This window comes from Oncorhynchus keta, chromosome 10 (genome assembly GCF_023373465.1).
Source record: "Oncorhynchus keta strain PuntledgeMale-10-30-2019 chromosome 10, Oket_V2, whole genome shotgun sequence".
Taxonomy (NCBI): domain Eukaryota; kingdom Metazoa; phylum Chordata; class Actinopteri; order Salmoniformes; family Salmonidae; genus Oncorhynchus; species Oncorhynchus keta.
In genome coordinates, this window is record NC_068430.1 from 54,433,457 (window position 1) to 54,459,969 (window position 26,513).

The following is a 26,513-nucleotide window of genomic DNA, read 5'->3' on the forward strand; positions in this document are numbered from 1 at the left end:
TACTGTCTTTTTTTTGGTGTGTTTTATAGTATTTCTGTAGAACTTAGCTAAACCTAGACTTGATTAAGATTTCTATCTGGCTTTCCTGGTTTCACTCTGAGGTTATAGATTATAGGTTTACATTGACTCCAAAGAGACTTTTTATTGTGAAATGTTTATTAATTTGTTCATCACATGCATGCAGTCCATCTATCTGCTATTCAGATATGATCAGGTAAAGAAGCACAGTAGATTATCAATAATATAACGGATAAAAAATGTCATAAAATAATCTGGTATGGCAAAATATTGTAAATCTGGTAACACAAAATAATCCAAGCCTATAAAATGTGTGGGGAGTACAGTTCACCTGCCCCAGAAAGCTCTCCACCAAAACAAAGTCCACTGAGTCAATATAAACAACCACCCAGCACCAAAAAAGTAGGACCTATCCCATCATGTGACATCACCAGCGTCCAATGGAGACATTTGAAAAGTCTTACTTATACCTGTCATGTCATATCCAATTATTGGTCAGTATTTACAGTGAGTCAGTCACAGCCCCACAATAGGCCAAAACATATTGAAGGAGTTCTGGTCAGTAATGTGACTGACCATTAGGTGAAGAAGTAAAGCTGCTCTTCTTTCTCCTTGTCTGAGATGTCATACACCTGGCTGGTCTTCAGCTTGCCGGCAGGGGGCTGTGATCTGGCCATCAATTTCTTGCCAGTCTGGAGAAAAGCATTGTCAAATAAAGGGAACACAATGGTATGGTTTCTGTAGTACAATTAATTATATGACATAAACTCTGGATATTTATCAAACGTCATGCTTATTCTCCATTTCTACCATATATTATAATAGAACAGTCGCCCAGGTAACTAAACCAATGGCTTAGGGCTGCATTCAATCCATATCGTGGAAGTATCGCAGAAGATCCACGGCATAGCTCGATTTAACTTTAAAGGCATTCACCGTAAAATCTGCATATGCCTGCTCAATCAGAAATTACCTTACATTTTTTCATGCGGATCTTCTGCGATTACAGACTGAATCCAGCCCATAGTTACGCAATGTAATCTGGGTTGTAGGCGTCTAATGAAAAAGTAATGTTTCACACAGATTTTCTGGCGGAACTTTGGTCATCACGTTTGCCTGTAGGATTGTAATGGTGTGGTGTTGAGGCAGATTGTGTGACTGACTGTTTTCTTGATGTCGGCCTGGGCTCTCTCCAGGGCCCTCTTCAGCCTCTCCTCCTGGTGCTGCTTCGCCTGATGCATCTTCTCATCACGCAGCCTAGGGAAAGGAAGCAAAGGATCATGGACGGGAAAGGAGGAGAAGGGTCGATTAATTTAATCTAAACGGCTAAATCTCCAGTATAGTTGTCAACTTCACAGAGATGTGCTTTAAACTGAAAGAAACTCAGCTCTGGCACCCAGCTACCACATGGAACAGGCAAAGCCTAAAGCTTTGATCCTTAAGACGTGTAGGTTGAAATGGAATGGGGCCAACCTGACTAGCCTATATGATGGTCCTACGAGGCTGTGTTCCAACTCTCCCCTACCTGAGCCTCCTTTCTTTCTCCTTGGTCCTCTCGGCCATCAGCAGTCGCTCCTTGGGGATCATCTCCACGTTCTCCAGCAGCTCGCCCAGGCGGCTTTCGATAACCGTCAGCATCTGCAGCGTGCTCAGGTTGGCCTCTGTGTCGCCCACGCAGCTCCGGTACACCTCCTCCACCTTAGCGCCCAGGGAGTCCAACATAAACTCCTACAGTGGAGGAACAAAGGTGAGAGAGAAAGATCTATATGATCTAAGGCCAATGACGGGCTCACGACTGACATTAGCATGTCCTCTGCATAACCGTCAGTGTGACCTGTCCCATTTCCCACTGTGAGTAGAAGTGTCATTAGGCACAGATCTAGGATTTGCTTACCTTCCCCAAATCTGAACATTGACCATTAGGGACGGACAGAATCTAAACTGACTTTAGATCACTGTCTCAAGGGCAGTCTTCTCTCTCCTACCTGGTCGGCAGATTTGTACTTCCCAAAGTTGAAGAGGCGGGCCCTCAGCTCCAGCTCGGCAGCCCGGTCCCTCTCCCTCTGGATGGTGTGGGTCATGATGTCTATCTGCTGGGTCAGCTGGACGGTTTCCAGCTCCCTGCAGAGAGGGGGGAGCCGCGCAACACATAGAAACGAATGCAGGCGAGGAAAGAGAGAAAAGGAACTATGAAGAGACCTCATGACATAAAACATCCTAGCACTTGTCAATGTCAGTCAAAATAATTTACTTTCTACAATAACTTGGAATTTTTATCGCTAAAATCATGCTATTCTAAACATTTTGCCATGAGGCAGAGAGAAAATGTTGCTGTTTAAAGCAAATTTCACACAATTCTACACATATTGCCATGGGGCAATAAGAGATAAACTTTTGCAGTTTTATAGCTAATCTCATGCTATTCTATACATTTTGCAATGAGGCTGAGAGAATTTAGCATTTTTAAAGCTAATTTCCTGCAATTCTACACATACAGTGCCTTGCAAAAGTATTCAGCCCCCTTGAACTTTGCGACCTTTTGCCACATTTCAGGCTTCAAACATAAAGATATAAAACTGTATTTTTTTTGTGAAGAATCAACAACAAGTGGGACACAATCATGAAGTGGAACGACATTTATTGGATATTTCAAACTTTTTTAACAAATCAAAAACTGAAAAATTGGGCGTGCAAAATTATTCAGCCCCTTTTCAGTGCAGCAAACTCTCTCCAGAAGTCCAGTGAGGATCTCTGAATGATCCAATGTTGACCTAAATGACTAATGATGATAAATACAATCCACCTGTGTGTAATCAAGTCTCTGTATAAATGCACCTGCACTGTGATAGTCTCTGAGGTCCGTTAAAAGCGCAGAGAGCATCATGAAGAACAAGGAACACACCAGGCAGGTCCGAGATACTGTTGTGAAGAAGTTTAAAGCCGGATTTGGATACAAAAAGATTTCCCAAGCTTTAAACATCCCAAGGAGCACTGTGCAAGCGATAATATTGAAATGGAAGGAGTATCAGACCACTGCAAATCTACACCAAGACCTGGCCGTCCCTCTAAACTTTCAGCTCATACAAGGAGAAGACTGATCAGAGAAGCAGCCAAGAGGCCCATGATCACTCTGGATGAACTGCAGAGATCTACAGCTGAGGTGGGAGACTCTGTCCATAGGACAACAATCGTATATTGCACAAATCTGGCCTTTATGGAAGAGTGGCAAGAAGAAAGCCATTTCTTAAAGATATCCATAAAAGTGTTGTTTAGAGTTTGCCACAAGCCACCTGGGAGACACACCAAACATGTGGAAGAAGGTGCTCTGGTCAGATGAAACCAAAATTGAACTTTTTGGCAACAATGCAAAACGTTATGTTTGGCGTAAAAGCAACACAGCTCATCACCCTGAACACACCATCCCCACTGTCAAACATGGTGGTGGCAGCATCATGGTTTGGGCCTGCTTTTCTTCAGCAGGGACAGGGAAGATGGTTCAAATTGATGGGAAGATGGATGGAGCCAAATACAGGACCATTCTGGAAGAACCTGATGGAGATGGCAAAAGACCTGAGACTGGGACGGAGATTTGTCTTCCAACAAGACAATGATCCAAAACATAAAGCAAAATCTACAATGGAATGGTTCAAAAATAAACATATCCAGGTGTTAGAATGGCCAAGTCAAAGTCCAGACCTGAATCCAATCGAGAATCTGTGGAAAGAACTGAAAACTGCTGTTCACAAATGCTCTCCATCCAACCTCAATGAGCTCGAGCTGTTTTGCAAGGAGGAATGGGAAAAAAATTCAGTCTCTCGATGTGCAAAACTGATAGAGACATACCCCAATCGACTTACAGCTGTAATCGCAGCAAAGTACAAAGTACTACAAAGTATTAACTTAAGGGGACTGAATAATTTTACACATGCCCAATTTTTCAGTTTTTGATTTGTTAAAAAAGTTTGAAATATCCAATAAATGTCGTTCCACTTCATGATTGTGTCCCACTTGTTGTTGATTCTTCACAAAAAAATACAGTTTTATATATTTATGTTTGAAGCCTGAAATGTGGCAAAAGGTCGCAAAGTTCAAGGGGGCCGAATACTTTCGCAAGGCACTGTAGCTAATCTCATGCTATTTTACACATTTTGCAGTGATGTTGAGATAATTTAGAATTTTAAAACTAATTTCCTGCTATTCTACAAATTTTGCCATGAGGCTGGGAGAACATTTTGCCGTTTTACAGCTAATGTCCTGTAATTCTAAACATTTTGTTCATATTCTATCTGGAGATCCTATTACATTACCAGAAAGAAGGGCTTTGACATAAACCCTCAAAGTTCCCGAATGGAGTGAAAATGGCAGCCATATTGGTCAGGGAGAAATCCAAACCAGTGTAACTGGAATGAGAGGCATAATCCAGTGGTCCGAGCCACTGTGTGAATCTCTACATTCACTTCCATCTGTAGTACTCACTTCACTCTCTATCTACCTCTCACCTCTAACCCCAGCAGGTCTTACTTACATCTTCTTTCTTGTATGGTCCATGACCTTACTGAACACCTCCAGGGCCTCCTCCGTCTCCCTGGAGTTCTGGATCAGAGAGAGGTTCTGCTCCTCCAGCTCTGAAAGCAACTCCAGAAGCTGCCTGGGGTCTGTGAAATACAGCTCTGGGTGTTCCTACAGGGGGCGACAATCACCACACACAGATAAGCATAGGGACATACAGAGAATCTCAATAGCATTTCCTTGATTCATCGCGTCATCTCTCCTCACCATCTTCTCAAAACCCATTGGATTAGAAGGTCAGAGGGGCGAGTTTTGAGAATGAGGCGAGGAGAGTGGACGTGAGGAATCGAGGAAACGCTATTGAGATTCTCTTATAGACTTAATCCAGGGCAAATTGAAAAGTAGGCAGAAGTTTATAAAAATGTACAGGGAAAGATATCCTTTAGCAGGAAGCTAGGTTGCCTGGATGGACTAGTGGGGTTGAAGTTTAACATAGTCAGATTTTGCTTGGTTTTCCCAGATCAATCCTAGTCACGGGGCTCGTTTAAGTAGTAACGCTGAAGCAACCAACTGCAGACGAAAGTCGAGGAGTGAAGTCGGGGGAGGTGCATCTGCGACAGCCGAAAGTCGGACACAAATCAAATTTGTCACATGCTCCCGAATACAACAGGAATGTTTTTTCAACAGCAAGGCTCTGTTCAACATGGCAGTGTTGCCATTGTTTATACAAGCTTTTCTTTGTAATGTCGAAATAAACATGTCTCCGACCTCCATATTACACACTCACAAACTGTAAATATATGTGTGTACATTGTACAATCAATTAGTGATTGAGAGCCCCAAATATCACATTAATTTGTACATATCCACTGTATACATGAATCGCGGCAAAGTTGGTTTCGGTTTCAGTCACGTGTTTGGTCACTTTCGCGTGGAGCAAACAAAAACACCCTAATGATTGGTTGACAATAGAACCTCCCACAATCCAGGCTATGGCTGTAGGATGAAGTTGATGAAGAGCAACTGCAGAAACTTGCAGTTGACTTGCAGTCAAAGCTTCATGAGTTCATGCAGTCGTCGTGTAGGCGCAAGTCGAAAATGTTTATTCCCTTAATGCGACACACTTTGGAAGGCAGCGACCAACGACGGTCAAAAGTGATCTGCTTGAACGCGCACTTGGAGTATAGGTATTTTAGTCGAGACTGATCCATTAAACATACTTTTTAGGCCTGAGCTTAATCTGTGCCCGGAAAATCGTCCCTTGACATTTTAAGTCATATATTTATTAAATTTTCACATTTTCACAGTTTCCAGAATGCCGTTATTCTCCAGTGTAATTCTTACCTTCTAAGGTTGAAACTAACCTCATATTCAGAGCTGTCGGTCTCCAGTTCTGCCACAGGACTCCTGAAAAGACAGGAACTCAGCACAAAGATGTGCCAAAATTATAGCATAGAACACGGTCATATTCAAAACCCACTTCTGCCAATGGGTGACTCACATAGATACCCTGAGGCCCAATGTTGTACTCGTGATTTGTGACACACACACACACACACACACTCACGATTTGTCACTCTGGACTATCGACTGTCTAGAGGGGGCCCTGGCATCCCGGAGAGGGGGCAGCTCCCGACTCGCAAAGGACGCCCTGCTTTCCACACCTGTGTGCGTGCAAGCGTGTGTGTGTGTGTGTGTGCGCGTGCAAGTGTGTACGTGTGTGTAAGGGAGAGGGAGAGACAGAAAACGGAGATTAAAAAAGGGGCGCTTTAGTATAGACACAAAATAGCATCAAATGCAACAGCCCGTCACCATTTTACAGGCCACTACATCACAGTACTGAAGTCAAATGTTTATGCAACAATACATAACAAAACACTAAGAAAGAAGACATACTAGAACCTCTTTTCGGAGTGGCCCTCTCGTCTTTGTCTTTCTCTTTGGACTTGTCCTTGGTGGCAGACTTGGTGGTAGACTTGGCTTTGGGGGTCTTACCCTTGGCCCTCTGTGCCTCTTGCCACTCTGGAGGGGACAGCTTGAAGAGAAACTCCTTGTACATGGTGTACTCCTTTATGATGTCCTCAAACTTAGAGATGTCACTGCAGGAGAAGAGCATGCACGCACACACACAAACAAACGCATGAACACACGCACACACACACACACACACACACACCTTTGAGATATACACTTCCTTTCAAAAGTGTGATGTCACTTAGAAATGTCCTTGTTTTTTAAAGAAAAGCACATTTCTTGTCCATTAAAATAACATAAAATTGATCAGAAATACAGTGTAAACACTGTTAATGTTGTAAATGACTATTGTAGCTGGAAACGGCTGATTTCGAATGGAATATCTACATAGGTGTACAGAAGCCCATTATCAGCAACCATCACTCCTGTGTTCCAATGGCATGTTGTGTTAGGTAATCCAAGTTTATAATTTTAAAAGGCTAATTGATCATTAGAAAACACTTTTGCAATTATGCTAGCACAGCTGAAAACTGTTGTCCTGATTTAAGAAGCAATACAACTGGCCTTCTTTAGACTTCTTTAGTACTGAGTTGAGTATCTGGAGCATCAGCATTTGTGGGTTCGATTACAGGCTCAAAATGTCCAGAAACAAAGAACGTTCTTCTGAAATGTATCAGTCTATTCTTGTTCTGAGAAATTAAAGCTATTCCATGCGAGAAATTGCCAAGAAAATGATGCTCTCGTACAACGCTGTGAACTACTCCCTTCACAGAACAGCGCAAACTGGCTCTAACCAGAATAGAAAGAGGAGTGGGAGGCCCCGATGCACAATTGAGCAAGAGTACAAGTACATTAGAGTGTCTAGTTTGAGAAACAGTCGCCTGTCATGAAATAGTACCCGCAAAACACCAGTCTCAGCATCAACAGTGAAGAGCCGACACCAGGATGCTGGCCTTCTAGGCAGAGTTGAAAAGAAAAAGACATATCTTAGACTGGCCAATACAAATAAAAGATTAAGATGGGCAAAAGAACACAGACACTGGACAGAGGAACTCTGCCTAGAAGGCCAGCATCCCGGAGTCGCCTCTTCACAGGGTTTTCTAATGATCAATTAGCCTTTTGAAATGATAAACTTGGATTAGCTAACACAACGTGCGGTTGTTGAAAATGGAACACATGAGTGATGGTTGCTGAAAATGGGCTTCCAGCTACAAAAGTCATTTACAACATTAACAATGTTTTACACTGTATTTCTGATCAATTCTATGTTATTTTAATGGACAAAAAATTACATTTTCTTTCAAAAACAAGTACATTTCTAAGTGACCCCAAACTTTTGAACGGTGGTGTACATGATGTGTAACCTTTATGACCTTTTCACGTACATCAAGCATTGACTATAGTTTATTTCTGCCAATAGTTCCAATATTATACTGAGGCGGGAGGCCATGGTCATCCTAGCTGTAATGCTCTGTGTACTACCCACCTCTTAATGGTCACCATCCTAGTCGTGAGCCTCTTGATCTCAGTCACCTTCTCCAGTTTCACTTTGGTCTCTAACTCAGCACTGTGCAAAATGGAGACCCCATGTGATTTTATGAAGTAGAAGAGGAAGATAGATTGTACATATAGCAACCATATTGTTAGTTATTACACTTTGATGGCCTCCACAGAGTTCTTGTCATTTTCTTTGAGGAACTCGTCGAACATGATGGCGTCGTCCTCCAGGAACCGCTCGGCGCGCATCAGCTTCCTCTCCTGGCCGGTTGCCATTTTCTCCAGCTGCTCGATCTCTCCACGCTTCACAGCCAAGGAGTACTGGGAGATAGGGGGAGAGAGATGAGGGAGATAGGGATGGGGAGAGAGAGATGGGGGATTAGGGATGAGAAGGGACAGGCAGGGTTGGAGGATGGATGGAAGGATGGATGGACAGGAGAGAGAAAGATTGAGGGTGAGAAGAAGGGAAATGTCAAGAGGTGGGAAATGCCACCAACTTGAGGGAGCTGGATAAGCTTGTATTGACTGTACCTGCACACAGGCTACTCCTCACTAGTGGGAACCACTAAAGACGAGGAATGCATAACAATACATTTACTTTTAATTCAATGATCAAGCATTTCTGTATCGTACAAAGAACATCTGTGGACACATTCCAGTTGTCATAAAGAGCATAACATAATCACCCGGGCAGTTTTAATGGACCTTCATTCCCTTCTTACCTCCAGCAGAAACATCTCCCTTTTCTTGGTGATAAACTCATTCATGCTCTCTTTGTCAATATTGCGATCTGGGGAGAAACAGTATGGTTGGTTACACACACACATACATTCATGCCACACACACATCACAACTGCTGATAACAGACTGCTAAATACTGTACAATTTAAACACTTGCCCCCCAATCCCTCTTTCCCCAATACACGTGTAAATATAGGACTATAAATTGTGCCTTCCTGGATTATACTTTTGCTAAAATGTTTATTCTACTGAGTCATTTACTTTTTGTTCACAATCTTATATCGTATTATTTCTTACTGTTGTTGCACTGTCAAGAAGGAACCTGCAAGTAAGCATTTGGTTGGACGGTGTATACAGATGTCGGATCTTAATTTGACCCATTTCATCGCAGGAGGAAATTAGTCCTAATTAGTCCTGCAGCAGGAGGATGTGAATGAATACTGAATATTTAGAATTGGCGCCAGGGGACAGCTGGAAGCGGTCTTTGTAGGCTATATAATGCAGTACCGTACCTACCATAAGCTGGGTATACAGCATCTTCAGTTCCAACAGCCCCGAACCCAACTCATTGGATTGACCCAACTAGAGTTGAATGGCAGGAACCCGGTTACCAAGATTTACTGGGATTTGTCGCCTAAAACCACTAAATAACTGTGAGAAAACGGTAAATTATAATTCATTGTTTATATGAACAGCATGGCGTGAAATGGAACTTTTAAATTATACAGCGGCAAGAAAAAGTATGTGAACCCTTTGGAATTACCTGTATTTCTGCATAAATTAGTCATCAAATTTGATCTGATCTTCATCTTAGTCACAACAATAGATGAACACAGTGAGCTTAAACTAATAACACACAAATTATTGTATTTTTTTGTCTATATTGAATACATAATTACAAAATTCACAGTGTAGGTTGGAAAAAGTATGTGAACCCCAAAGCCCCAAACCTTTCCAAAAGCTAATTGGAGTCAGGAGTCAGCTAACCTGGAGTCCAATCAATGAGACGAAATTGGAGGTGTTGGTTAGAGCTGCCCTGCCCAACAAAAACACTCACAAAATTTGAGTTTTCTATTCACAAGAACCATTGCCTGATGTGAACAATGCTTCGAACAAAAGAGATCTCAGAAGACCTAAGATTAAGAATTGTTGACTTGCATAAAGCTGGAAAGGGTTACAAAAGTATTTCTAAAAACATTGATGTTCATCAGTCCACGGTAGGACAAATGGTCTATAAATTGAGAAAGTTCAACACTGTTGCTACTCTCCCTAGGAGTGGCCGTCCTGCAAAGATGACTGCAAGAGCACAGTGCAGAATGCTCAATGAGGTGAAGAAGAATCCTAGAGTGTCAGCTGAATACTTACAGAAATCTCTGGAACATGCTAACATCTCTGTTGACGAGTCTACTATATGTAAAACACGAAACAAGAATGGTGTTCACGGCAGGACACCAAAGAAGAAGCCACTGCTGTCCAAAAAAAAAAACATTGCTGCACGTCTGAAGTTTGCAAAAGAGCACCTGGATGTTCCACAGTGCTTCTGGCAAAATATTCTGTGGACAAATTAAACTAAAGTTGAGTTGTTTGGAAGGAACACACAACACTATGTGTGGAGAACAAAAGGCACAGCACACCAACATCAAAACCTCATCCCAACTGTAAAGTATGGTGGAGGGAGCATCATGGTCTGGGACTGCTTTGCTGCCTCAGGGCCTGGACAGCTTGCCATCATCGACGGAAAAATGTATTCCCAAGTTTATCAAGACATTTTTCAGGAGAATGTTAGGATATATGTTTGCCAATTGAAGCTCAATAGAAGTTGGGGGATGCAACAAGACAACGACCCAAAACTCAGAAGTAAATCAACAAAGAAGAAAATACGCCTTCTGGAGTGGTCCAGTCAGAGTCCTGACCTCAACCCGATTTTAAATGCTGTGGCATGACCTCGAGAGCGGTTCACACCAAACATCCTAAGAATATTGCTGAACTGAAACAGTTTTGTAAAGATAAATGGTTAAAAATTCCTCCTGACCGTTGTGCAGGTCTGATCCGCAACCACAGAAAACGTTTGGTTGAGTTTATTGCTGCCAAAGGAGGTTCAACCAGTTATTAAATGCAAGGGTTCACATACTTTCTCCACCCTACACTGTGAAGGTTTACACGGTGTGTTCAATAAAGACATGAACATCTATAATTGTTTGTGTGTTATTAGCTTAAGCAGACAATGTTTGTCTCGTGTTGTGACATAGATGAAGATCAGATCAAATGGTATGACCAATTTATGCAGAAATCCAGGTAATTCCAAGGGTTCACATACTTTTTCTTGCCAATGTATGCAATGTCTAAATCTGGTTTCTCTACGGTGCCTGCATGATGAATCATCAACGCTCAGGGTGGGGACAGACAGCCCACCTACCATAACTTTTATTCTCGGAACAGGTAGGCCTGCATTTGCTGCAGCATAGTCTATAGTAGCTACAGTAAAATAAAGCCTGAATGCGCATCTAATTTATCCATCTCCATCTGGCTTTCAGGGGCCACCAAAAGTTTTTATTGTAAAGATATATTTTTTGAGTTTTACAACAGCCTACCACTTCAGTGAACGTGCAAGCACTTTCTCCATCAACTCCATTCAAATTGCATCCAAAATAGATACTCCTGTTCTATACTGAACAAATATATAAACGCAACATGTAAAGTGTTGGTCCCATGTTTCATGAGCTGAAATAACAGATCCCAGAAATGTTTCATACACACAAAAATCGTATATCTCTCAAATGTTGTGCACACATTTGTTTACATCCCTGTTAGTGAGCATTTTTCTTTTGCCAAGAAAATGCATCCTCCTGACAGATGTGGCATATCAAGAAGCTGATTAAACAGCATGATCATTATACAGGTGCACCTTGTGCTGGGGACAATAAAAGGCCACTCGAAAATGTGCAGTTTTGTCACACAATAGAATGCCACAGATGTTTTAAGTCTTGAGGGAGTGTGCAATTGGCAAGCTGACTGCAGTAATGTCAACCAGAGCTGTTGTCAGAGAATTTAATGCTAATTTCTCTACCATAAGCTGTCTCCAACGTTGTTTTAGAGAATTTGGTAGTATGTTCAACAGGCCTCACAACCGTAGACAACTTGTAACCACGCTTCCCCAGGACCTCCACATCCGGCTTCTTCACCTGCGGGATCGTCTGAGACTAGACACCCGGACAGCTGATGAAACTGTGGGATTTACACACCCGAATAATATCTGCACAAACTGTAGGAAACGGCCTCAGGGAAGCTCATCTGCGTGCTGTTCTGCCTCACCAGGAACTTGATCTGACTGCAGTTCGCCGTCGTAACCAATTTCAATTGGCTCACCTTCGATGGCCACTGGCACGTTGGAGAAGTGTTCTCTTCACGGTTGGGCAGTATGGCAGTACCGGGCAGTATGGCATTGTGTGGGCTAGTGGTTTACTGATGTCAACGTTGTGAACAGATTGCCCCATCGTGCCGGTTGGGTTATAGAATGGGCAGGCAGAAGCTATGGACAACGAACACACTTGCATTTTATCAACAGCCAATTTGAATGCACAGATATACCATGATGAGATCCTGAGGCCCATTGTGGTGCCATTCATCCGCCACCATAACGGCGGCCCCATGTCGCAAGGATCTGTACACAATTCCTCGAAGCTGAAAATGTCCCAGTTCTTCCATGAGCTGCATACTCCAGACATGTCACCCATTGAGCATATTTGGGATGCTCTGGATCGACGTGTATGACACCGTGTTCCAGTTCACACCAATATCCAGCAACTTCACACAGCCATTGAAGAGGAAGGAGTGTAGCAACCTTCCACAGGCCACAATCAACAGCCTGATCAACTCTATGTGAAGGAGATGTCTTGCTACATGAGGTAAATAGTGGTCACACCAGACACTGAGTGGTTTTATGATCCACGCCCCTACCTTTTTCTTAAGGCATTTGTGACCAATAAATGCACATCTGTATTCCCAGTCATGTGAAATCCATAAATTAGGTCCTAATGAATGTATTTCAATGGACTGATTTCCTTATATGAACTGTAACTCATGTAAAATCTTTGAAATTGTTGCATGTTGCGTTTATATTTTTGTTGATATATAGCCCTAGTCCTCACAGGTAGTTTTAAAGAAGAGCGAAGGCTATAGCAGTTATTTATTCAGACCCATAACCATTCAATCTTCATGAAGAGAAGTGAAAGCCTTCTGCATCTAATTCTAGTCCTATATTATTCAAGGATGTCATTAGAATGATGAAGATAAGGACAATAAAATGTGTTTCCTTTACCTGTTGAAAGCGAGGAGGGAATGAAGCAACAATAGAGAGAGGTAGGCTAATAACATTAGGGGAAGAATTATGAAAGATGAGCCTACTGTTCCATAAGGTGGTTTTTTTATCTGTTTTTTTTTTTATCTAATTTTACTGCTTTCATAATTTACTTGATGTGGAATAGAGTTCCATGTAGTCATGGCTCTATGTAGTACTGTGTGCCTTCCATAGTCTGTTCTGGACTTGGGGACTGCGAAGAGGCCTCTTGTGGCATGTCTTCTGGGGTATGCATGGGTGTCCAAACTGTGTGCCAGTAGTTTAGACAGTCAGCTCAGTGCATTCAACATGCATTCAACCTTTCATAAATACAATTAGTGATGAAGTCAATCTCTCCTCCACTTTGAGCCAGGAGAGATTGACATGCATATTATTAATATTAGCTCTCTGTGTACTTCCAAGGGCCAGCCATGCTGCCCTATTCTGACCCAATTACAATTTTCCTAAGTCCTTGTGGTCAAGGTGCGACAAAACTAGGGCCTGTAGGACCTGCCTTGTTGATAGTGTTGTTAAGAAGGCAGAGCAGTGCTCTATCATGGACATACTTCTCCCCATCTTAGCTACTGTTGTATCAATATGTTTTGACCATGACAGCTTACAATCCAGGGTAACTCAAAGCATCTCAACTTGAGCAATTTCCACATTATTTATTACAAGATTTAGTTGAGGTTTAGGGTTATGTGAATGTTTTGTTCCAAATACAATGCTTTTAGTTTTGCAAATATTTATGGCTAACTTATTCCTTGTCACTCACTCTGAAACTAACTGCTACTCTTTTTTGATAGTGTTGAGTCATCCACATACATAGACACTCTGGCTTTACTCAAAGTCAGTTAGTAAAAAAAAAAGAAAAGCAAGGCATAAACAGCTACCCTGGGGAATTCCTGATTCAACCTGGATTATGTTTGAGAGGCTTCCATTAAAGAATACCCTCTGTGTTCTGTTAGACAAATATCTCTTTATCCACATTATAGCAGGGGGTTTAAAGCCATAACACATATGTTTTCCAGCAGCACACTATGATCGATAATGTCAAAAGCTGCACTTAAGTCTAACAAGACAGCCCCAACAATAATTTTATCATCAATTTCTCTCAGCCAATCATCAGTCATTTGTGTAGGTGCTGTGCATGTTGAGTGTCCTTCCCTATAAGCGTGTTGAAAGTATGTTGTCAATTTGTTTACTGTGAAATAGCATTGCATCTGGTCAAACAGGTATTCAGAGCCCTTGACTTTTTCCACATTTTGTTACGTTACAGACTTATTCTAAAATGGATTATATAATGTTTTTCCCTCATCAATCTACACACAATACCCTATTATGACAAAGCAAAAACAGGGTTTTGGAAATGTTTGCAAATTTATTACAAATAAAAAACAGAAATACCTTATTTACATAAGTATTCAGAAACTTTTGTATGAGACTCGAAATTGAGCTCAGGTGCATCCTGTTTCCATTGATCATCCTTGACATATTTCTACAACTTGATTGGAGCACCTGTGGTACATTCAATTGATTGGACATAATTTGGAAAGGCACACACCTGTTTATTTAAGGTTCCACAGTTAACAGGGCACATTAGAGAAGAAACCAAGCCATGGGGTCGAAGGAATGAGGTCGAAGGAATTTTCCGTAGAGCCACCGGACTATTACTACTCCACCAATTAGGCCTTAATGGTAGAGTGGCCAGACGGAAGCCACTCCTCAGTAAAAGGCACATGACAGCCCTCTTGAAGTTTGCCAAAAGGCAAAGGAGAAAAAATATTCTCTGGTCTGATGAAACCAAGACGGAACTCTTTGGACTGAATGCCAAGCATCACGTCTGAAGGAAACCTGGCACCATTACTACGGTAAAGCATGGTGGTGGCAGCATCATGCCTTGGGGATGTTTGTCAGGGACAGGGACTGAGAGACTAGTCAGGATTGAGGGAAAGATGAACGGAGAAAAGTAAAGAGAGATCCTTGATGAAAACCTGCTCAAGACCTCAGACTGGGGAAAGGTTCACCTTCCAACAGGACAACGACCCTAACCACACAGCCAAGACAACGCAGGAGTGGCTTCGGGACAAGTCTCTTAGTGTCCTTGAGTGACCCTGCCAGAGCCAGACTTTAACCTGATCGAACATCTCTGGAGAGGCCTGAAAATAGCTGTGCAGCGACACTCCCCATACAACCTGGCAGGGCTTGGGAGGATCTGCAGAGAAGATCGGGAGAAACTCCCCAAATACAGGTGTGTCAAGCTTGTTCCGTCATACCCAAGAAGACTCTAGGCTGTAATCACTGCCAAAGGTCCTTCAGTAAAGTACTGAGTAAATGGTCTGAATACTTTTTTAGCAAACATTTCTAAAAACCTGTTTTTGCTCGGTCGTTATGGGGTATTGTGTGTAGATTGATGAAGGGGGGGGGGGAATGATTTAATCCATTTTAGAATAAGGTTGTAACGAAACAAAATGTGGAAAAAGTCAAGGGGTCTGAATCATTTCTCTGGAGATAGGGGGTAGGTGGAGAAGTAAAAACAAAAAAATTATGGTAAAAAAACAAACAAAGTTAACGTTCTGATCTGTTCCATCAGTCTTGTGGGGGCAGAAGACTGGGATAGGGACATATTCAATCAATCCCTATCCCAGTCTACTGTCCTCACATGCTTCAAGATGGCCACCATTGTTCCTGTTCCCAATAAAGCTAAGGTAACTGAGCTAAATGACTATGGCCCCATAGCACTCACTTCTGTCATTATGAAGTGCTGTTCACTAGTCAATGATCATATCACCTCCACCCTACCTGATATCCTAGACCCACTCCAATTTGCTTTACCGTCCCAATAGGTCCACAGACGACACAATCGCCATCACACTGCCCTATCCAATCTGGACAAGAGGAATACCTATGTAAGAATGCTGCTCATTGGTTGCAGCTCAGCATTCAATACCATAGTACCCTCCAAACTCATCATTAAGCTTGAGACCCTGGGTGTCGACCCCGCCCTGTGCAACTGGGTCCTGGACTTTCTGACCGTCCGCCCCCAGGTGGTAAAGGTAGGAAACAACATCTCCACCCTGTTGATCCTCAACACTGGGGCCCCACAAGGGTGCATTCTCAGCCCTCTCCTGTACTCGCTGTTCACCTATGACTCCGTGGCCATGCACGCCTCCAACTCAATAATCAAGTTTGTAGACTACACTACAGTGGTAGGCTTGATTACCAACAACGACAACACAGCCTACAGGGAGGAGGTGAGGGCCCTCGGAGTGTGGTGTCAGGAAAATAACCTCTCATTCAATGTCAGAAAAACAAAGGAGATGATCGTGGATTTCAGGAAACAGTAGAGGGAGCACATCCCTATCCACATCGAAAGGACAGTAGTGGAGAAGGTGGAAAGTTTTAAGTTCCTCGTTGTACACATCACGGACAATCTGAAATGGTCCACCCACACAGCCAATGTGGTGAAGAAGATGCAACAGCGCCTCTTCAACATCAGGAGGCTGAAGAAATTTGGCTTGTTACCTAAAACCCTCACAAACTTTTACAGATACACAATCGAGAGAATCCTGTCGGGCTGTATCACTGCCTGGTACCACCTTTTATTTAGACTGCAGGTCCGCTGGGGCGTATATTCAAGCAAGCAATAGGCAGAATAAATTATTTGTGGCCTCAGCGCTTGTGTGGCCCAGTGGCTACAGCCGCGGACCCCGCCACACATTATGTCAGAGCTGGCATGGGATTGAATCCGGCCCACTGTCCTTTGACTCCCCCTCCCCTATCTTCCCTGTATTTCCAACACTCGTTTATCTCTTCAATAAAAGCAAAACAATTATGACAGGAGTGAGACTGCCCCATTCCTTAAAAATATATTTAAGAAAGAATAATAATAGGCTTGTATAAAATAATGATAATATGGTATAATGACGATCTAGGCTAGGCCTTATAATAGAACATTTAGCAGTGGGAGGATTTTAACATTAACACATGGGTGCGGCAAAGTGCCAGATTCTTGAATGATTATGACCGAATCATTGTTGCATGATTAAAGAGACAGGCTTGGCGCAAATTGCAGGAGTGGGGGTGGTGAAATCAGCTGTTCAACAGGTTGTCAATCAACTGATGGCTCAAATCAGCTCATCAACTCAGTCAGGGAAACACAAACAGTAGCCTATTTACGTTTTTATACCTTTTCAGTATGTGACAATGGATGGCTAACGGGTAGCCTACAGAATGTATTGTTGGAATATAATCAAATAACAAGGGGCCTATTGCTGTAATGGTCTGGGTGTAGCTGGTGCAGAGGAGTCAGGTGCAGGACAGCAAAGGTGAGTAACACAAGTAACTTTACTCAAATATTCCAAATAACATGTCGTAATACCGAGCCCACAAATAACGGACCGAACATACATAAAACAATCACGCACAAAAACCATGGGGAAAACAGAGGGTTAAATATTGAACGTGTAATTGGGGAATTGAAACCAGGTGTGTAAAACAAAGACAAAACAAAATGAAAATGAAAAGTGGATCGGCGATGGCTAGAAGGTTGGTGACGTCGACCGCCGAAAGCCGCCCAAACAAGGAGAGGGACCGACTTTGGCAGAAGTCGTGACAATTGCAAACATTGATGGCACTAGATTATCGCCAGCTGATGTCTCATTAAACCATCAATAAATTCTAAATTCATTAGCACAGCTGATCTAAATTGCAACCATTATTGGTCACCTCATTGCCATTCCTTATCAAATGTCATCGTTACCTTAGTCCTGCTTGCAACCAAAGTCTTTCAAGATATGTTCGCCCTCTGGTTGGTACTGTCAACGTTTTGAACAGACTAAGTGTGATTGATCTACTGTATTTGACAAGCATTCCATACAATTGAAATAAAGTATTTTCTCACTTACCACGGCAAATCTACTGTGGCAATTTACCTGACACTTTGTATGACTGGAAACTAATGTTGGTGTTCTTGTTTTATTAGTTTCCTATTTATGATATCTGTGAAATACAACTGTCTATAAAAGTGTCTAGGATGGTAATTTCTTATCAAGATCGGGGTAAAATATCTGAAATGTGTAACTAAATCAAGTCAATGGGGAGATTGAGTTATATGCGCCAGAAGGGTATGGGCCAGAATCAAACCCATGCCAACACAGTAAGCCTACATGTGCACACTGAATGAAGCAGCCCTATAACCACTAGACCACCCCAGACCACAATTGAGCTACATTTTGACAGTTGATTGGCAACATTAGGTTCGCTAGAACTCCTAAGCTGTCCTCTTTTTCGATAACATATACTGTAGAGCTAAAAAAAAAAATGATGGGCTTTCACGCGCCATTGTGCTTTATTTCCGTAGGCTACCTCATTATTCTCAATTTCATCTTGTCTTTACAGCTGATATTATAGGCCTATGCGTGCAATTAGTTTTGACAGGCTACAGTAGGCCATAGTTTAGGTGTAGCCTACTGTACAGCTGCATTTCAGATACACTTGACACCTGTATGTCATAGCCTAGTGGAGACCAATATATAGCTTGTGTTAATAAGCTATATGAAACGACGGTTGCTTGATGTGTATGGCTGAATGTTGCAGTAATAGGACCTAGGCCTAGCATTTGAGCGAGAGAGAGGATGATTTTGATAGCAAGCCCTGATCCCAATGACTCAACAGCCCCCGCACGGAGAGAAAGAGAACTGCTCATTTTGACGCAGTAGGGAAAAGGTTGATCATGGACTCTGTTCCACACAGTGGTTGTTTTGATGGTGTCAGAGGTGGAACTGTGTTAGAGCTGTCAAATCCACAAGTGGCTCCCGGCATTATACCTAAAACGGACATTGCCATTGGCTGCACAAGTCACATTAACAGAAATCCCATGCAAAGGAGTCACATTAACAGATATATCATGCAGAGGAGTCACATTATCAGAAATCTTAAGCAGAGGAGTCACATTAACATAAATCCCATGCAGAGGAGTCACAATAACAGATATCCCATGCAGCCTTGTTTACAAGTTTGAACACTAGAATGTGAGATTAGGATGATGGAAAATCCTCATTATTTGGTTAAATTTTTTTTTTTTTTTTGTGTAATTATTTCTATATAGGCTATACTTTCTCGCTCTGAACTTCTGACAAGAGTGGGGCGGGCGTGGCTTTGTGACAATGATCGCAAGAGCAGCTGCTCACCGATTTGATGGCTCTAACTGCAGTTTCACCTCTGACACTGCCAAAACATCTGCTACGCAGGTGTCTGCTATCGTCGGTTAGCACTTGATCTGATTGAATCTAGGCCCAAGTTAAGATCTGTCATCTGTACCACCAACATGAAATAGCATGGCATTGTCAAAAGATGGGCCTGAGGTTAGGTATAAAGGCAGAGGCAAATAAAAAGTGTTGTTTTGCAGTGTGTATTTTCAGTCCACTGGATTGACCATAATAATTATTTCACTTGTGTCAATGACTCCAGTGTAAGCCTAAGGCCTTTGTGTTTAGGCCTAGACTATACAGTATGTGTGTGTATGGACCTAAAGTGTGTGTCATAACATGTCAATTATGGTGAGGCAACATAGTGTGTGTTGGTGTGTGTGCACCTTTGATCATGGCCACCCTCCAGGCAGGGGTGTTTTGTTGCTGGGCCAGGCTGCTCTCCTCCCCTCCTGGCTGGGCTGTATCCTCCTCCAGACCCTCTCTCAGTTCCCTGAGGAGGTCACCCTGCTTGGCCTTCATACGGCCCGCATAGGTCACCTTCTCATGGACCCGCAAACTCAACTGGCTCTGCAGCTCCTGGAAAGAAAATAGGTGCATTATTTGACATGATGTTGGACAGATACCAGTTGGACAGAGGTAACTAAACAGTAACTATATGTGTAATGCATTGAATAACACATGATTTTGGAGATCGCATTCACGGAAAACACTGCATATATGTAGGCTCAATCGGAAATTGCCTTTAAAAAACACAATGCCAGGTACCCCATGATCAGATTGATTCCTGGCCAAAGTTGCATTGTCAACAATTGTATTTAATCTATAATAATGACACTAAAATATTTATTGTCACACACACACGTGCACACACACATACACACCAGTTTCCTGCGCTCCTTTTCCTTGTTCCTGATCAGAAATATGTCGCTGTTGTCAAGCACTTTAAAAGGGTTCGCCCCAGGCACCTGTTTACATACATCTTCACACATAGCAATAAAAAACAGGGACACATGTCAGAAGAAGAGTAGCCCATAGACAACTGTGGCTTGCATTTAAACCAGTACCAGTAAATTGACCTCTCAAAAACAGCATGCATGTTGCACCAACACAATACCAAGAATAAACTAGTAGGGGAGAGTGGGGTAAGTTGAGCCAAATGAGTAAAGGCGTCGGCATGCTTCAGTTCAGTTGGCGCCTAGCCGAACTCGGCTAGCCAAACCGAATAAGTGTGCTCCCATACTCCATTAAAAGACCTTCGCTTGAAAATTCTAAAAAGCAGCAATAGTACTGTTTGTCCATTTTGAAATGCCGTAGCCAGTATACACTTCCTCAAAATATTCCGAATGAATCCAAGATAACTCATGAAATGTTGAAGTTTTTGCCGAAATCCTATTTGCGCAATTTCACATCGAACTAAGATGTTTGGTGAAGTAATTTACATGAAAATAAGTCGTCTCTCGTTGAATGATAACAAAGACTTCATTGAAGACTCCCTACTGTTGACCAATCGCCGACTAAGGGGCGGAGACTTCGGCTCGGAACTTTGGCTCGCCTGCAGAAGAAATGTTGTGTCTGAATAGCTGAAAAAACAGTCACTGAAGTCCAAAGGGAATTTAACGTCACAAAATGTCATCATAATATATACACAAACTCTTCCGAACTGTTTCGGCTAGGAAGCATGCATTTACGAGACCATAGACAAAATGAATAATTTGTCCAAATATTTAGGAAGAGCTCATAATTTTATGGAGTTTGTGAAGGAAGAAACCATATAGAAAAAGTATGCAAGTTAGGTACATAAAACTGTTTTTCACCAAGTCAATTCAATTTATTGTGTTACAGGTTTCATAATGCTAGGATCTAAACCAAAGTACTGTATATCATTTTAAGATTGTTCAATACATCAGTTGGAGTCTCTATAAGCTTCAATAGGTGGTCCTAAACCTAGCATGAAAGTGCATCCTTGTAGCTGTGTGGACTAATATAGTTAAAATGTTTGCCTTGGGGTAAATTGAGCCAATGACAAAATTAGCGAATTTAAGTGTTTTATTCCCAGGTGTAATGCAAGGCATTATCGCTGGGATATGACATAACAACAGGTCCTGGCCTATGGTAAAAGTGTTGTTTTTTTAGTACAAAGTGTTTGTTTTGTTAAGCCTGTGTTAAAAGACCCTTAAAATTATTAAAAGACAAAAAAAAGCAATTGTGATTGTGTTTAATTGTATTTGGGAAATAAAGATGGTTTTAAAAAGATAGTGGTAATATTTCTTTCAGTACAGGAATTTTTAGGCGACCTAACTAACTCTGTCCCGCAGCTCAACTTTCCCCATAAGCGGCTATGTTTTTGAAACTGTAAAGTTTACATGAATTCGGAGTATTTCCACGGATATACAACATCCTGAAATATATGTAGACGTCTTTGTTAGAAACAATACTATATCTCCCTTGGCAGAGTGATGCTGAATGTAAAAAAATGTTTCAATGTACCCCACTCTCCCCTCCTACTATTTTACTGTCTTTGTGCATCTAGGATGGTGTCATACATTTCAGAACCAGTTGATTGAACTGTTGATTACATTTTCTATACAGTATTTATTTAATTATTTTATCTACAGTAGTTTATAACAGGTTAACCCTAGACTGGAACGAAGTGGGATTAGAGGGATGTCATAAAAGTCAAATGACTAAGTGAGATGAACAACATGGAATTGGAACAGGATTTTTCCATGACTTCTTCCTAGTCTATTTTATGACAGAATCATTCTAGGGGTAACCTCAAAGTGACTCATCATCAATATTACAAGTAATGCTAAGCAGTTAGTTAGATGATATGTACAATAGCTACTACCTGTAGAGATCACTGACTTGGTGGCACTCGCCGACTGGGAAACTATCATGGGACCTGACAGCATGTTTGGTCCTCCTGTCGAATAGAATCGCATACAAAATATAGAAAATCAAAACTAGAATTCACACCCAGTAGAAACAGTAGGTTTATGATGTGTAAAGTAGCCTAGTCTTGCATGGCGGGCCTTCACAAAACATGTCTCATTCACCATGGGAGAGTGGGGTAACTTGAGCAAAAGGAGTTGAGCCATCCTTGTTTCTAAGAAACTATACACAAAATGAATCATTTGACCAAATGTTAAGGAAGAGGTTATAATTTCATGGAATCTGTGAAGGAAGAAACTACATTGAAAACGTGGTAAGAAAGTTAGGTCCATAAAACTGATTTTCACTAAGTAAAATGAATGTACTATGTTAATAAGAGGTTTCATGGTGCTTGTATCTAAACCAAAGTAGATCATTTAAAGATTTCTCTAGACATCAGTTGGGTTCTCTATAAGCTTCAAAATGAGGTCCTAAACCTAGCATGAAAGTGCATCCTTGTAGCTGTGTGGGCTAATATAGTCAAAATGTTTGCCTTGGGGTAAGTTGACCCAATTGTTGAGCCAATGGCAAGTTGAGCAAATTGAAGTGTTTTCTTCCCAGGTGTAATGCAAGGCATTATTGCTGGGATATGAGGTAACAACCGGGCCTGGTCTATGTTAAAAGTGTTGTTGTTTTTAAGTACAGTGTTTGTTAGGTATTAAGCCTGTGTTAAAAGATGCTTAAAATTATTAAAAGACAAAAAAGTGATTGTGATTGTGTTGAATTGTGTTTGGGAAACAAAGATAGACAGTTTTTAAAAAGTAGTGGTAATATTTCATTCAGTACAAAAAATGTGCGGGCGGCTTAACCTACCCTGTCCCATGGGCTCAACCTACCCTGTCCCATGGCTCAACCTACCCTGTCCCATGGCTCAACCTACCCTGTCCCATGGCTCAACCTACCCTGTCCCATAGCTCAACCTACCCTGTCCCATGGCTCAACTTACCCTGTCCCATGGCTCAACCTACCCTGTCCCATGGCTCAACCTACCCTGTCCCATGGCTCAACCTACCCTGTCCCATGGCTCAACTTACCCTATCCCATGGCTCAACTTACCCTGTCCCATGGCTCAACCTACCCTGTCCCATGGCTCAACCTACCCTGTCCCATGGCTCAACCTACCCTGTCCCATGGCTCAACTTACCCTGTCCCATGGCTCAACCTACCCTGTCCCATGGCTCAACCTACCCTGTCCCATGGCTCAACCTACCCTGTCACATGGCTCAACTTACCCTGTCCCATGGCTGTTCCCAGGCCGTCATTGAAAATAAGAATGTGTTCTTAACTGACTTGCCTGGTTAAATAAAGATAAAAAAATATCCGGGGTAAGTTGTGCCAAGAGACCACTTGTTTTGTTTTCAAGCTCTGTTTTCAAAACGTTCATGTTTACATGAATTCTGGTTATTTCCAGGGATACACAACATCCTGAAATATATGTAGATGTCTTTGTTAGAAATAATAGTATATATCCCTTGACGGGGTGATGTTGAAAGTAAAAAATGGCTCAATTTACCCCACTCTCCCCTATGTGTTTAGTAAAAGCCATTGTACAGTATCAGCGTGTCAAGATGACGACTTATATGACTGATACTTACTGTGCCTTGATGTTGGTGACAGCATCCCTACAGTAGAAAGTGAATGCAATTTACCACAATTAGGGGTTGCTAAGACTGATAAATAGGGGACAGGTTTTTTCACACATTGCATGTCAACTATAAGTCAATCGAATCACAATGGTGAATGTGGTAACAAGTGAATTCTCTAAATGGTGAGTAACATCATAGGCTATTTTCTGTCCACATTCTAACTGTGTGAGACATGTCTAAAGTTTTGCCTAGTTGTTTTCATCAAGAGAATGTTACAATAATGTTTCGTTTAAAACGGGCCAAAAGACCTTTCTCTTTCATAGGAAGGATTTATGTTAATAGCTGTTCTCCTTGGTATCCTTGTCCTTTATAGCGTCATCTGTGTTCTTTGTGTCAGTTGCCCTGTCAATTTGTTTTCTATTTGGTTTTAATTTTATGCACTTTGAGATGATTTTGTATAATGAGAAGCGATTCACAAATTGTATAAATTATTCTTATTATTTATGTTTCCAAACGTTTATCAACAATGTCGCCCAAAAATCTAAAAATGGAGCCAAATTGGCTTGTTGTAACATACAAACTATTTTGCAACCTACTTTATCTAATATTATGTCAGAGTAAAATACGGTTTTGTTTTGAACATCTTTCCTTACCTTCAATTAGATGAAACCCTTTACGGTGTATTCTGCTGAAACACTTTGTCAAATGAGTATCTTGAGAGAGTTCTACCCTTTTTCTTCGGAACTCTATTGTCCTGAGTTTGCGTTCTGTTGCCGTGGTAACATTATTGTTCAGCAGGTTCTATTTTCTTACCACTCGATGACGCTGTTTCCCAACATTCTACTCAGTCGTCAAACGCTTGTGTTCTATGCTATCGCATTTTATAAGACTCGGGGAATTTTGGAGTTAGATTGCTTAGCATCAAATTGCCCGGGACGTGTCATTTGTTTACATTGGGCACGGAAGAATACTTGATATGTTATTATAGCACAATTGACCATTTTGGGTATGGGCCAGACCACCACTGATAATTCTATGATATTTGTACCCATATTTGCATAGTCCATGTGCTCTTCCATATAGGCAAAACAAAATCTAAATTCAAATTTTTGAGTGTGAGAGGGTTGATGTTGAGGAAGTATTTATATTTTCTCATGTGTCCAGTGAGGGTCAATAGTTTCTCAAGCTAAAGGTCTCTGCAAGTTGATCTGCTGCCCACAGCCTATACCCCAAAGAGGGTTTGTGCAATCCCCTCTACACCTCACCTTATTGACACCCAGTGTACTGAAATGTCCTGGCTAACTCAAGATACTGTAGAGCGCGTTGTGATAATACTCAAGATTATGCTAGCCAATCGATTTGTCTCTATTACAGGTCCCTCCTGTCCATGTAATCTTTATCAATTTGATCTGAAACGCAAAACTGATCCTATATTAGCACTCTGACTGTTGAGACGCTTTATGATTTCGGCCCTGATTACATTGATTAAGAGTTCAATTGGCAACATCTACTCTTAGAATAGTTAAGATTTTTGAAGAAAAAACTCTTTTTTTTTTATAGAAGTGGCAGTGGTTTAATTTCTCTACCTACATTTTTTTTAAAATTATGTTATGGGTAAAGTTTGAAGGGTTGTTCAAATCCTTACAAATGCTTCTGACAGGACTGGAGTTGTGCCATGCTGGTCTTGTGTTAATAGTGGCCGACAAAAGTCAGACCGTCAGTCTAATACTGGTGTTTTGTCAAAGCTCACACACACGCACAGTCTCCATTTTTCCCCCCTTAATTTAATCTCCAATAGATTTTAACATGAACTGGATGGTCAGTTATCATGGTCAAGTCATATTGTCAATGGTGTTGTGAAGGTGGAAGAGGCATGTCTGTTATAAAAATATGTTCTGCGTTTTGGACACAAAGATCACCTGCTCAAGTTGTTCAGGCTTTGAATTTGTCCCATCTTGATTACTGTCCGTTAATATGGTCAGGCGCAGCCAAGAAAGACCTAGTAAAGCTGCATCTGGCCCAAAACAAAGCAGCACGCCTTGCTCTTAACTGCACACACAACACTAACATCAACAACATGCTTCATAGTTTTTCATGGTTGAGGGTTGAGGAGAACTGACTACTTCTCTTCTAGTCTTTTTAAGAAACATTTGTGTGTTGAAAATGCCTAACCGCTTGTACAGTCTCTTTGCAGACATACTGTACATACCCCACCAGACATGCCACTATGGGTTTCTTCACGGTACCCAAACCAAAGACAGATTTAATGAGTCACTCAGTTATGTGTCCTGTAGCTCAGTTGGTAGAGCATGGCGCTTGTAACGCCAGGGTAGTGGGTTCGATTCCCGGGACCACCCATACGTAGAATGTATGCACACATGACTGTAAGTCGCTTTGGATAAAAGCGTCCGCTAAATGGCATATATTATTATATTATTATTATTATTATTATGTATAGAGCCATATCATCGTGGAATGCTCTGTCACCAGAGGTTACTCAGGCAAAAAGCAAGTTTAGCTTTAAAAAACAAATAACAGCCATATTGTGTCACAGCACCTCTCCTCTTTCTAAAGATCTACTGTAACTGTGCTGTATATAAGAATATGAATACTACTCGCTGTAAGCTATCAGTCATAGGTAGTAACCGTCAATGTATTTCTAAAGACAAAAAGGTTTCTACCTGGAACCTAAAAGGGTTCCTCTGCTTT

At 41.6% G+C, this 26,513-nt stretch overlaps 1 protein-coding gene across 1 annotated transcript; it reads right to left on the reverse strand.

Annotated features, from left to right (window-relative positions):
* Positions 1-136: 136 nt before the first annotated feature.
* LOC118388971 (cilia- and flagella-associated protein 100) lies at positions 137-24,564 on the reverse strand. Its single transcript, XM_052527299.1, has 17 exons — positions 24,458-24,564; positions 23,814-23,840; positions 23,451-23,512; positions 22,136-22,210; positions 20,169-20,266; positions 19,671-19,863; positions 8,721-8,788; positions 8,156-8,319; positions 7,988-8,068; positions 6,424-6,626; positions 6,095-6,191; positions 5,892-5,934; positions 4,544-4,698; positions 2,004-2,139; positions 1,544-1,746; positions 1,182-1,275; positions 137-710 (listed from the first exon to the last, which is right to left on the reverse strand). The coding sequence occupies exons 3-17, from the start codon at positions 23,458-23,460 to the stop codon at positions 597-599; spliced, it is 1,734 nt and encodes a 577-aa protein (XP_052383259.1). The 5' UTR covers positions 23,461-23,512; positions 23,814-23,840; positions 24,458-24,564; the 3' UTR covers positions 137-596.
* Positions 24,565-26,513: the final 1,949 nt, after the last annotated feature.

Coding starts and splice junctions, on each gene's coding strand:
- LOC118388971 (XM_052527299.1), bottom strand. Junction 19,864..20,168: donor AAAAGGAGCGCAGGAAACTG/GTGTGTATGTGT, acceptor TTTTCTTTCCAG/GAGCTGCAGAGCCAGTTGAG. Junction 8,320..8,720: donor GGGAGATGTTTCTGCTGGAG/GTAAGAAGGGAA, acceptor CCTATCTCCCAG/TACTCCTTGGCTGTGAAGCG.